This window comes from Chinchilla lanigera, unplaced genomic scaffold (genome assembly GCF_000276665.1).
Source record: "Chinchilla lanigera isolate Chin_1 unplaced genomic scaffold, ChiLan1.0 scaffold00016, whole genome shotgun sequence".
Classification (NCBI taxonomy): domain Eukaryota; kingdom Metazoa; phylum Chordata; class Mammalia; order Rodentia; family Chinchillidae; genus Chinchilla; species Chinchilla lanigera.
In genome coordinates, this window is record NW_004955417.1 from 8,096,953 (window position 1) to 8,110,867 (window position 13,915).

A 13,915-nucleotide genomic window follows, 5' to 3' on the forward strand; every position below is an offset into this window, starting at 1 on the left:
TACAGTGTTGAAGGTTGTAAACTGATAGAACTACTATTAAAATCAGTGTGGAGATTCCTAAAAAACTAAAAGTAGAAATTCCATTTGACCCAGCTACTCCCCTTTTAGGTATATTCCCCAAAGAGTTCAAGTCATCATGCCATAGTGATTTATGCATACTCACGTTTATACCAGCAAAATTCATAATCATGAAATCTTGAAAATAGCCTGAATGTCCATCGACAGATGAGTGGATAAAAAATGTGGTATTTGTACACAGTGGAGTACTATTCTGACATAAAGAAGGATAAACTTGAGTCATTTCCCCCAAAATGGATTCACCTTGAGACCATAACATTAAGTATCTCACACACAAGCTTAAATATCACATGGTTTGCTCATATAAAAACTCAATGCATATGTAAAGTACACTGGTATCTTGGTTCACAAACTTAATTCTTTCAATGATTCTGGTCACAGAATTGCATGGAAAAACCTGAATTTGTGAAACAAGATACCACTGTATGAATAAAAGGTAGATAATGGGGGGGGAGAGAAAGAAAGAAAGAAAAAGGATATAATCCAATGCAGACATTTATCTAAAACTATACCTGGACTTGGTACACTGGCTCACATGTTTTATATGTTCTTTGACCTATTAGTTGGGTTTTCAACCTGTATATATGACAATTAACTTTATAAAGTCTTATAAAATAAATAAATGAATTTGATGCTGGAAAAATAAAAGGAGTTGGAGGAGGAAAAAGGAAAGAAATTTAAATGCTATATACATGTAAAATTCCCTGCTCTGAAAATCATTATGTATGGCAAACATGTACTAATAAAATTCAAAAAAAAAAAAAGAAAGAAAAAATATTGCACCTCATCAGTTACTTGTGCCAAAACTAAGAAGAGAAAAGACCAAAAGTGAGCAAGATTTCAAGGTGAACTATTGGGTGAAACTTTTAGATAATTTAATATATAGTAATCTGTTATTCTTTTCTTCTAATCATGTACTTTCCCACTCCTACTTTATACAAAATATTCCTTATTGTTCCTTCCCACTCTATAAATTGAATTTCATTGAAAATTTCCTTCCTGGGACAATGTGAACCTTTACTCTTTAACAGATACATATATTTTCCAAATTAACTGACAACAAGTTAATGGCATAGTCACATGTGATTTGTGACAGGCCTAAGAATTAACACAATATTTTATTTTTGTTTTCTATGCAGTTTACTCTTGGCAGATTACAGTTTTGTATGTTTTATTTTTATAATCTCATTTGCTGGAGTTTAATGAGTTTTGTGACCTTAGAAACTTTTGAGACTATCTAGGTTAAACGTTCATCTAGTTTTAAAAATTGAGAAACTGCGAGGTAAAATGAACTATTCAAATTAATGTCCCTCATATAAAAGATGGTGTTACTTGCACATCACCGAGTGCTGCCAGTAATATCTATGCAAATTGTCAAAGCAGACACCTTTTGTATAAAACCTTTTTCTCATTTCTACCTCTTTCCCCTACGTTGTGGTGATGCAGTGTGACCTAAGCCTGCCCCAAGTGAAATTATGTTCCTGTTCCAATGAGGACTCTCAGTCACTTGTAAAGTTGTATTTCAGCTGAAGAAAACTCACATCATTATGAGGAAATGATCTGACATTTGACACATTAGTGTACGTTTTTGTTTTCTAAAGTATAAATGGTTAAATGAATTAATTTTAACTGATAGGTTGAATGGAAGAGGTGCTTTTGAGAAGATATATCCTCCCGGTATTCTTTGGGTATTTTAGAATGTTGCCTCTCCAACCCAGTCAACAGGAATAAGAACCACTTCCTGAGAAGCTGTAGACTTCTCTCAAGGTTCCTGTTTCTTTCCAGAAAGTACATATTTCCTCAAGAAGAATGTTGGTACAGTAAGGTTGTTAAATACATTTTAATAATGAAAATGTTACTTATGAGATTATCTCCATATCTGAGTGACATTTGGACTTTCAAGACTTAGACTCATTGGGTACAGTTCTTCTCTTTCATTTAATTTACAGTTCTAAATCTTTTCTTTTTTTCCTTTAAAAGGAGACCATGCATCAGGTGAAAATCTTCTCAATAAACAACCCACTTGTTTTCCTGAATGTGAAGAAATTTCATACTGACTTAAAGAACATAATCCAAAGGGAAAATACCACCAACCACCCACTTGATGATATCAGCAAGGTAGGATCTACAGTGTCATGATTAGAATTAGTGGTCACTATAGATAACTATACATCATGACACTTAAAAAGTCTCATGTAAATAATACTTTCATTTAGTTCATGTACTTAATTTTTAGGTAGTCACTTTCTTATTTATTCACTCATTCCATAATGCCTAATGAATATGTATACCAGGTATTGTATCCCTGAGAACAAATAAAAAAATTACTTAGTTCTAAGCACCTACTTCACAACCAGCTAAATAAAAAAAATACATTATACCTAACTCCTAAAGAGATAGAACAAGACAAATGACTTCAGAGAAGTATAAATTGTTGCCATCACTGTAACATTATAAAAGTCAGCTTTATTTCCACGAGTAAAATCAATGATCAGATATTGAATTGAATGAGTACCACTATGATTTACTGTAAATAAGCCACATATCATTATTTGAATCCCTACATCATCCATAATGGTTAAGAGTCAGACTGCTTGGGTTTGCTACTTATCAGGTATGAACCTCAATGGAGTCACCAAATTTTGTGCTTCAATTTCTTCATCTTTAATCAAGATGATTAAATGATTTAATAAATGAAAAGCACTTATAATGTGGCCTACTAATATAAAGTATAATATTATACAATCTTAGCTTATATTATTAGTTTGGCTGACTACTCTTCTCATGAAACTGTGCATGGCTATTCCAGATCACAAAGATCTCTACTTTTTCTGCGTCTCTCAGTCACTCAGGAACGTAGATTATCTCGGCTCTCCTGTTTCTGGCATCTCAGGAGCTGTCTGTCACAGCTTCATCCTTTTGCCTCATCCTGATCCACACTACAGAGGCTCCATATTCAGGATGACACGTGTAATTTGCAGGGGCCCAGTACAAAATGTAAATGTGAACTTTTTTAGTCCACAGTTTTTCAGTTTTTCAAGATGGTGACAGCAGAGAATAAACCAAGTGGGAGAGCCGTCCCAGTGTGGGTCCCTGTGGGACTGCACAGACTGCAAGCCCAGGAAGCCAGCCCTCCCTAAATGTCATCAGACCTGACTTAACCCCTCACTGTGCTCTTCAGGATTTCACTTTCAAGAGAACATTTGAAATCAACACCGGTCATTTTGGGTTGGGAATATGCTCTCTTGCCAAATGGGGAGATACGTTTCCAGATGTCTAATTTGGATACCAGGCGCTTTTCTTTTCCCGTGCCTTGTTACACCACAGTGTGCCTCTGTATTATGATTCAGGGAGGCTTCTGTGGGTAGAGATAAACTCACAACCACCACGCCTGAGTGTTGGGAAAACATTTGTCCAGAGCTTCATATAACATAATTAACCCATAAGAAGTTTGTTGTCTTATTTTTTTAAATGTAGATTTTCTTCTTAATATTACACACTGCTTTATGGGCTTTATCAAAATAACCACGTACTTAAAATGAAGATTCTTGTAAGTAATCATATAATGAGAGTTGATGGAGTTTTCCTTAGAGTATTTTTCTGTAAGATTGCTTGTCCCAACTTGTTTTCAGAAATTGAAAATTAGCATTTGTGATTATTTTGTCATTTGCCAAGTCAGAACTTAACCTCGTTAATGAACCCTTCAGTGAGGCGCTATCTCATATCTGATCTTACCACTTAGGAAATCAGAAATGTGAGTCTAATAGTCAAATCGAATTCATTGAATCCAGGCTGTCGATAGGTAATGGCACTCAAAGGGATTCTTTAACTAAGAACTCTATGATGGCTGGAAAGGATGTGTTAAATTCATTCAGTTCTACTAAATGAGAATAATGCAAATGTGTGTATTTACATACCATGAATATTAAAGAATATAGCAAGGATTCAGATGGGAATCTGGAAGGCCTTCTTTCTGAATAATGAGGGATAAACCATCAGGAAGAAAGGTTAGTGAGATGTTCTGGAGTTGCATGGATTCATTATTGGGTATCTTCTATTACTCTTGTAAGACTGTCTGGTATATCTACTTCTTGTCTCATGGTAGAAGTGATCCTTTTCCTTGAAAGCAGGGTATCCGAAGAAACTTCTTGAAAGTTTTCTGTACAGGGGATTTCAGAAAAGGTATCTTTAAGAGGGAATGGAAACTCAGTGTTATTGGATGGTTCTCAGGGACCAGACTCTTTTGTTAGGCCAAATTAGTCATCACCAGCCACACGGTGTAAGTGGCATTACCTGAATGTTGGATAAAAGGAAGGTGGAGAACTAGAAATTAAAATACTTTGGTATAGCTGATAACTCTCAGTAACACCTAAGATTTATAAACTGGGCCACTGGGCATCAAGAAGAGGAAACAGGTTCTCTAGTCTGCCTGAAAGATGAAAACTCTGTCCTGAGATTAGCAGTATAAGGCAGGGGTTGGGACCACAAAGGTGGAGCTGAAAGGGCATTGGCTTTGGTTGTGATCCAGGCTTTTGCCAGCCCCATAATTTGCTTTGCCAGTTCTGATCAAGTTATATAACTTTTCTAATTTTTGACTCTCTTATATGGAAAATGAGATTGGTAACTTCGTAGGATCGCTCTATTCGATGATTAATATCAAGTCCTTGTATAGAATAAGTACTGAGAAAAAGTCAACTGCTTTCATCACCGTTGTCACTAATAAAAATGACAGTAGTGTAATTCATTATTTGAGAAGTAGATAGCATGTGATCTTTTTAGGATGTCAGAGATTGTCAAAGAAGTTAGGCATTTTCATTGTCACTCTCCAGTGTCTCCACCAATCAAAAATGTGCCTCAGGCACTTTTATGAAGCTAACTTTTGTGTAACATGAAAGATGTGATCGGTGGCCCTGCCTTTCAGAATGCTGTGTTAATGAGGTTGATAGTTGATTAGGCATGTTACGTTGCAAATACATGCACATATTGCAATTTCTCACCCAAAATCAAAACAGTCTTGCATAAAACGTTCTAAGGAAGATAGTCTGACTTGATAACATAAATTATTTACTGAACTAAGGTATACTTAGCACTCATTATCTTATCTCAAAGTTTATTGCATGCAGTATTCTGAAAACAAAGCTAGTGAAGTTATTTAATGGAGATTAATTTTTGTTACTCATTATGGAGAAAGGAATATGTTTTCTCAGTTTTTGTAAAATGTTTTTATAAAATTTTTCTTTCCATTTCTTTTCATTTCAGTGTGAACAAAACACGTTACTCAATTCTCATTCCAATGGTAGCTACAATGGTGAGTTAGTGTGAAGGAAAAAATGAACCTCTTTTCTTTTCTTTTACTCTCGCTTTCCTCCCTCTTCTCTGCTATCTTTTCCATCTCTTCTTTTCCTTCCTTCTACCTCTTCTTCTTCCTTCTCACTTCCTCTCTGTCCCTTGTTATTTTCTTCATCTTTCTTCCTTTTTACTTGAAATGTTCGAACTGCGGATTGAAATTCATTGTATCAGAGCTTAATATGGACAAAAATTTTCTTCAAGATCTCTTTTCTTTGAACATATTTTGGATTTTCACCCAACAAGCCAGCAATGTAAGGCAATTGGATGTTGATACTTATCTGAAAAAAGTAAGTCAGGTAATAGCAACAAATGTTTTGGTTGTGGTGTTAATGTTTATTGGTTGAAGTTTATTTTTGTATTGCAAACTCAGGAGGTCATGAGATTTTGTCTCAATATAGAGAAAATAAAAGACACAAATGAAAGTGACATGCTACTGTGAAGCCTGAATGAAAAGCATTATGATATCATTTAACTAAATGATAAAAGAGTTGAGTTAAAAAAACTCGCATGTTTAGCATTTAATTTTATTTTAACTATCACACAAATATCAGAAATGATTAAATTATTCATCATGGATTTTTAAATTATAAATTGATAAACAAACTTTTCTTAATTTACTTTATATTGTATATTTGACTAATTCCTTCTATCTATATATAAATTAAAATTATTTTTATTGAAAATTGAGAAATTCATTTTACTTATCATTTCAAACTTTGGAAATCTTTTAGTTCAATAATTTAGTTCAAAAATTCATTAGGTATTTTTAAAAAGTAGTTGAAAATATTATTCTTAGCAGAACTAAAGATACGACACAACTGATCAAGAAGGAAATGGACAGTGTATGTTTCTGTTACTAGGTCACACTTGAAGAAGTAAGTCAGTGCTGAAAACTCAAGGTGAAACATAGATGATTTTTATTAAGTTCTTGACTTTTTAAAATAAAGGGTAGTCTATTATGAATATATCTTTAAAAATACTGACTTGATTATTGTCTCATTTTTCAACCTTTTCTTCTATTGATGCTGTACTTTTATTTACCATTATTTCCCAAAGAATTTGGTATTTGTTTTTATTATGGCTGTATCACTAGAGACAGAAAGCCAATAGATGGTCGATTAATAAATAAATGGAAAGAAAGAACAAGCAAGGGAAGGAAAAAGGAGGTAGAATTAATGAAATACAAACCATTATCTTCAACCAGAGGGACAAATACCTAGTAATCAGTTTTACAGGGAGTTATACAGTACATAGCCACTGCTATGTGAGAGAGAAAAAGAACAAAGAGGACATTTTTAAAAAGTCTATTACGTCGAATGCGAGCGTGACACCTGGTGTCTTGCTAAGGGTCTGGCAAAGGCAAATTATTCTGAGTGCTCTGATCAGCATTCTTGTCTTTGGCTAAGGATCTGGCCGGATGGCAAGTTTATGCTGTTCTATTTTACCTCAGGTAGTTGGGAAAGACTTCTAACTCCCGCTGTTTGTCTGATGATCATAAACTGAGACTATAATGCAATTTTAACATATTTCAAATAGTGGAAATTACACCTGCAGGTTTTCTGGCCAACATGAGATTAAGCTGTAAATCTTTACTGGAAAGAAATTTACAGCAAAAAAGATAACCAAAAGTATATATTTCTAAACTACTAAATAGTTTTTGCAATAATCTGTTGTTTAAAGAAGTCATCATGAGGATTAGAGGGGAAAAGGTAATTAAATTACAAGAGAAATGCTTATCAAAATTTGTGGGGTATAATAAAGTACTACTTCAGGAAATTTGTGTACTAACCTGCACATATTAGGAAAAAAAGTCTAAAAATCAATGATTTAATGATTTATATCAAGAATTTAAGGGTTCAAAATGGAACCAATGAAAATAAAAGGGAAGAAATAATGAAGAATAGAAATTAGAAAATAGTAAAAAGATAAAGTTTAAATAATCAACAACATCTCATTTTGGTTTTTTGAAAAGAATAATAAAATTAATAACATTAAACAAAAATAAAAAATGATAAGGGACAATGTTAAGAACAAAAAAGAAATATAACTGTAGATTCTATGGGTGTATAAAAGGTGATAGTATTATAGATATCTTGATACCAAAAGAAAATTTGGATGATATTGAAAAATTCTAAATGATATATGATTTTACAAAAGTGATTCAAAAACAACAAAAAAGATTTTCCCATAACAATTAAAGAAATTAAATCATTAGTCCAAAGTTTTCCCCAAAAGATTATTCCATACCCTGGTGTCATTACCAGGGAAACCTACCAATGAGGAAAACCAATACAAAATTTTTCATAACAGCATAGGTTATGATATTCTATAGCACTAGAAAACAGCAACATATCCAGTAACATAAATAACAGGTAGAATAGTTACATGAGCTGATTAAAGATATATCATAATATCCATTGGATTACAGTACATAATATACTCTAGATAAATACTATAGACCAGAATAGAAACACATGAATTAACTACTTCAGCCCATACCAACATGGACACAGCTCAGATAGTGTCTTCTTTGGCCTTTTCACTTCTTGTTGCACATTTACTTTTCCTGCCTGGGTTCTCAGAGAACTCTTGTGTAACACTGACAGTGCTTTCGAATCGTAACTTTCTCTTTTTTTTGGTTTTTCTCCGGTACCGGGAACCGAACTCGCGACCTTGCACTTGCCAGGCAGGTGCTTTTGCAGCTGAGCTAAATCCCCAGCCCCTCAAATCGTAACTTTCTGATGGCACAGTCTCTTGCTAGATTGAAAACTTGTAGGAGGAGTTCTCCCCTTGCCTCCTGGTGCCAGCCCCACTTTGCGCAGAACCGTAGCTGATGGGCAATCACCTTTTTGTATCTCCACGAAACCCTTTGTCTCCGACGACTCTTCTACAGTGGCCAGAAGTTATTCAGAATATTTCTCCTGCTTCCTCCTCTTCCCTCTTCCGACATGCCAGACCCTCCTTGCTTTCTCTCTCTCATTCTGTCTCACTGTCCTGCTCTCACTTCTCTGTACTTTAGACAATAAGGTGACGTATTATATTTCATCTCTCAACTTAACCACTGAAACTTATAACTCTTGCTTCCATTACTTTTACATGTTCACGTGTATGGTTTTTATTCTATCCTTAGTTGTGTTAAAATTGAATTTGTGTGACTTTCAGACTGTTTTTTTGTGCTATAAGACACAGGTTGACTCTGAAGCTTTCGCACTCCCGAAATGGGAAATGAGAGGGAGCCTGCGGGGAAGGGAAGATGAACTTAGTGTGCAGGCTGTGAGATAAATTCATCATGTGAGACCACCCCAGAGACATCAGGGGGCTTGGGGACTACACAGTTGACTTGACAGTTACCACAAAAAGGGAGACATACACCAAGTAAGGCAGTAGGCAAGAGGAAAGAGAACAAAAAATAGCCCTGTTCCCAACAATCTTTCAGAAGGGGAAGATTCATAGTTGAGTGCCAGCTAGAATAAGCAAGAGATCTGAAGAAAAGCTACATAAATTATAAAGTAGACCATGCTATTTCTCTGAATGATGAGAAAAGCTATTCAACTGAAATCTTTCACCACATTCAGCAGTCTGGGTCCTGAAAGCACTTGAGTGGCCTTGTGCTAATACTAAGCGGCCCCCTGTTGAGGTCTCCCTAGCTGACTTGTGATTTTCCAGTTGGCCTCCACTGCCTACTTACCTACTTCACTTGCAGGCATCCTCCAACTATCAGCCCACTCTTTCTTTTTTCTTGAGTACTTGCCATTTTCTTTTGATTTATTGGACATCTTCTAAGTCCTGGGTACAATAACATGCTGCATATGAAAGGATGAAGAAAAGAGACATGGCTTTGGCCATGATGGACCCTAAAACTCTAAACAAGTACTCTCTGTCCCTACAATCAGCAGTCCAGGTATATAAATTTTTATCGCTGCTGTAATAAATTGTCACGAACTTAGTCATTTAAAACACCACACATTTATTGACAGTTCTAGGTGATAAGGTCTGAAATGAGCCACACAGACATGAAATCAAGGTTTTGGCAAGGCAGTACTCCTTTCTGAAGCTCTAGAATGTAATCAGTTTACTTGCCTTTTTCAAACTCTAGAGGCCCTCTGCATTCCTAGGTACACTATACCTGAGAGAATGAATAAAAGCCCAGCCTGTATTTTCAAGCCAGCTGGGTGGTACCTTCCTGTATCACCACATCTCTTGACTTTGATCCTCCCCCCTTTTTGTGATTACATTGGGTTCACCTGAAGACCTAGGGTAATCACCTCATCCAACACCTTTATTTAATAAAATCTGTGAAGTTCCTATTGCTCTGTAAAGTTACCTATTTTTAGATGTTGAGGATTAGGAGGTGGAAGTCTTTGGGGAAAAGGGGACTTTGCGTCTACCATACCAGGTCTCCTGTGCTTTCTTAGAACTATCTCTATTTTTCCCAGACCCTCAAAGTCTTCAAATTATTAGTTCAGCTGGTCAGATTATCTTTGATTGTGAGTCTACTGAGGCACAAGGAACCCTAGTGTCACTTGCTGTCCACTGTGCCTACATTTCTTAGTCTGGTAGTTACAGTAAGCACTCAATGTATCCAAACTAACTGACTAGTTGAATGAGTGAGTGAATTCATGAATGAATGAAATACTCCATAATACGTGCACATTTTCCAGAGGTAGTATTGTTTGTTCTAAATGTTTCTTGTCTAATTTGGGGGGAAATTAGAGACGTAAATTTGCTTCTTAATTGGTATCAACAGAAAATACTTGCTTTAAAAAAAAATTACAAGTGACTCACAAACAGTCAAGAATCTTTTCAAGTACATGAAAAGCACTCCTAAATTATGCCACTATGAATACTTTTTAATTAAAGGAGTTAATGAATATTCCACAGGAAAGAACTGGCTTCCATAGTCTTGGAGTGAATTGCCCACCCACACCTGATGGTTAATTTCTTTCTGAAACGTTTTTTTTTGTAGATAAAGCCCCTCATTTACTGCATCCCACACGGGTATAGATTAGTTGTTTCCTTTGCGCATGCTCCAAGCTCCCTTCATTTTGCTTAAGGCAGGATATTAGCTGTACATTCACTTCGTTCCTTTCCAGGATGATGTGATTTTTATTGCACTGCTTGATTTGCTTAGAATCTTGTAACACAAGGTTATAGCCATAAAATCAGTGTAATGGTAGAACTGAAAGGCTACTGTGCAGAAACAAAACTTCACTTATTTTTGGAAAGATTTCAGAAATGCCCATTGTATTTAAATTTTCATTTGAATGAATTGGTACCTTCGCCATTAGAGTTTTCTTTTTAATTTAGAAAAGACTTCTGCAATTGTTTCTTTTAAAATAGCTTATTTAGACAACTATCCATAACTATATAGCATGAGTCTTTCCTTTTTTCCTGTTTTATTTTGTTTGTTTGGATGGCCTGAAGAGATATATATATTTTAATTGAAAGTGTAGCAAAGAGGAAACTGCCATATAAAAATAAATGACAAAGCAAGTCATGGCATGAACACATTCTGAGACAATGAAAGGAGAACTTTTATATCAAAATTGATAAAACAGAAACATTTTCATACTTAATAATTTAGCATGATTTAAATTATGATGTAATTATAAGAAAATAGATAATAATATCCAAACAGCCATTGTTAATTTCCTACCATCTTGTTTTGAAATTCTGTATCATTTTTATTGTTTTTTGTTTCTGATTCTTTTATTCTTATAATAAAAAAAGAAAATAAAGAGAATGGCAAGTACAATTCAATAGTGAAATAAATGTGGTAGAAAAAAAACAGAAAAGAAAAACAGAACTTTTTTCTTAAAAAGGTGCCTTTTATCATCATTTTCTAGTCATTTAGATAGGTTTTTCAATGTCCTTAGATTGTTTTTCACTATAGTATTTTTAAGTTCTAAAGACAAATGAAATTCTGATCAACAACATTTTCTTCCTGTAGCACTGAGTTGATAAAAGTTCTGAGGTCTTGTTGGAACTCCGTGGAAAAAAGTTGAATAGGTTTGTCTTCTCTGGCTATAAAATGGCATGACTGAACTTGTGCCATATGGTTTTAGTTGACAATTTATGTAGTTTCTTTCAGGAAAAGTGATGCATTTATATCTTTTTTGACTCAACTGCTAATTTCTTTGAGATTACGGTTTATTTTCAATAATTTCTCTTACAGGTATAACATGTTTTTAATAAATAAAGAATAAGAACTAAAGATCTCAAAATTCATGCTTCATTAATTTATAATTTTTAGGATGATCAGTAATACTATTTTTCTACACAAATTTTGGGCAAAGAATTTTATAGTTTAGTGTATTTTGAAGCATGTAGCATTTAATTTTATGAAACATACATTATTTAGCAAGAACAATACTATACAAGTAGGTTAAAGAAAGGACTGATTTTAATATCAAATTGTCTTGTCACTTCATTTTAAGATCTATTGTCAAATAAGTAGGTGCTTTAAGTCATTTATTTAATCAAAGCTACTATATTTAAAAAATTACTGATTATCTTCTTTAACAAGAATATCTAGTTTTAACCAGATGTCCTGGCAGATCTTCAGCAACATTTGGAGGTGGGGAGGTTTGCTGGGGTTATATAGAGAAGCAGTGATTTCTAGTGATTGCCAATTTCTATGGTGTAAATGCATCCACCATGACCGATTTCAAGCTATCAACATACTGTTGTTATACAAGGAGTTGGAAAGATATGTGTATAATTGGTGTGAGCCAGTTCCAATTCTTATTGCCTTTAAAGAAACCACACAAATTTTATTTTCTAAAACAAATATGTTCAAAAAGTATTGCATTGAAAACCTTCCAAACCTGAAGTTAACACACACTGAAACATGATTAGTGCTACTAAATTTTCTTATACCTAACTTTGTAAGAAAAGATCTAATGTGAATATATGTATATATGTTGTCATGCATGTCATATATATTTTGTGTGTTTTCAGTTTACTTAATACATAACTGTTAAAAATTTTCATACTCTGAAAATTTAATAAAATATTCCTAAAATTATATAAAATATATCTATTATCCAAACTTCCACTGATGAGAAGAATGAAGATTCTTTGCTTAGAATAAATATTCCTCTTTTTCCTTCATCCTTATCTTTTCTTATTACGAGCAGGGGCACATTATACCTGAGAGTATAAATAAAAACCCTCAGTACAGGTGAGTCCTACATTTAATTAGGCAAATAGTAAGTGAGAATGATTACAGCTGAGTGGTCAACGGATGAGCTCAAGTGTGGTTACTTTCAAGTTTGATTGAAGTTCTAATTTTCCACTTGATGCCAATGGAAACATTTGCATTAATCGATGCAAAGTACTTAGCCCCCTTCCCACTGGAGAATCAGGGAAGCAGAAGACAGGACGGCGCTGTTGGCACACGGTTGGCCCGCAACAGAGAGCTGGGGGAGTCTGTGATCTTCAGCTATCATTAGTGTTTAATTAGAGATGTTCATATGGTCCGAGTGCTCACATCTGTGGGTCACTTCCTTCAGGCTATTTTCTGTATGATCACTGCAGTGGGATGTCTCCTTTTTTGTAAATTCCCATTCTTTTCATTTTATCATATTTAATCATATGTTGTTTACATACCAATCCTATCCTTGCTATTGAAAGGAGTTATAAGCTCCTTGAGGAAAAGAATAGGTTCCCACACATTTATTGTCACCCACTACATTTTTAAGAATTTCCTGAATACAGTAATACCCTTTATTAAGCAGTGAAACTTGAAAACAAATCCTATGCCTCCTGAACACCTTTATCAAATACATTAAAATTACTGTGTGATAATCTCCTTTTTCTAGCAGCTACTGCCATATAAAAATTTTCAGTGTCTGTTTTATATTTCCTGCTCTCCTGTTTTTAATCTCTAAATAGCAGTTTTTTAATGCACTTTTTATCACATTTTTGCCTAAATTGAGAAACACATTCCCACTGTTATATAGCTAATGTGAGGACAGATCTTGAGCTTTTTAACTGGCAAAACTATTCCAATTAAGAATTAATTTTTCAGAGAATTTCATAATGAATGAGTCAGAGTTTATTTGATAAACTTCCCTTACTAATAATGGTGCAGGCATCTTATACCATCATAATCTGTTCTGAGAGTCATGACACTTTTTATATGCACCCTATATGGAGCTTATCATTGCCTGGAAATATTGTGCATAAGGGACCTCTGGCCCTGAGAATGTCAGTAAGAAAGGGGCCATGAACACCATAGTAAAATCATTTTGTCTTGGTTAGGTATATTCAGGGCTGGATTTAGGTGGATTCACTGTGAACTAAATGACACTTCATTTTCTTTTTTTTTTTTTTTTTTTTTTTTTGGTTTTTCTCCGGTACCAGGAACCGAACTCATGACCTTGCGCTTGCCAGGCCTGCGCTTGAGTCAGGAGTAGCTGTACCTGACATTCACGGGCTCTGGCTCTCAGCACTCATGAACCTTTATTTTTTTTTTTTTTTTTTG

At 34.5% G+C, this 13,915-nt stretch overlaps 1 protein-coding gene across 4 annotated transcripts in view; it reads left to right on the forward strand.

Moving 5' to 3' along the window:
• The window catches only part of Slc26a7 (solute carrier family 26 (anion exchanger), member 7), a 149,950-nt gene that overhangs the window by 119,661 nt on the left and 16,374 nt on the right, over nt 1-13,915 (forward strand). For all 4 annotated transcript variants that reach the window (XM_013512844.1, XM_005381772.2, XM_005381771.2 and 1 more), the window contains 2 exons: nt 2,059-2,196; nt 5,338-5,386. In XM_013512844.1, coding sequence (XP_013368298.1) covers nt 2,059-2,196; nt 5,338-5,386 — 187 coding nt within the window. The remainder of the gene's footprint in view (nt 1-2,058; nt 2,197-5,337; nt 5,387-13,915) is intronic.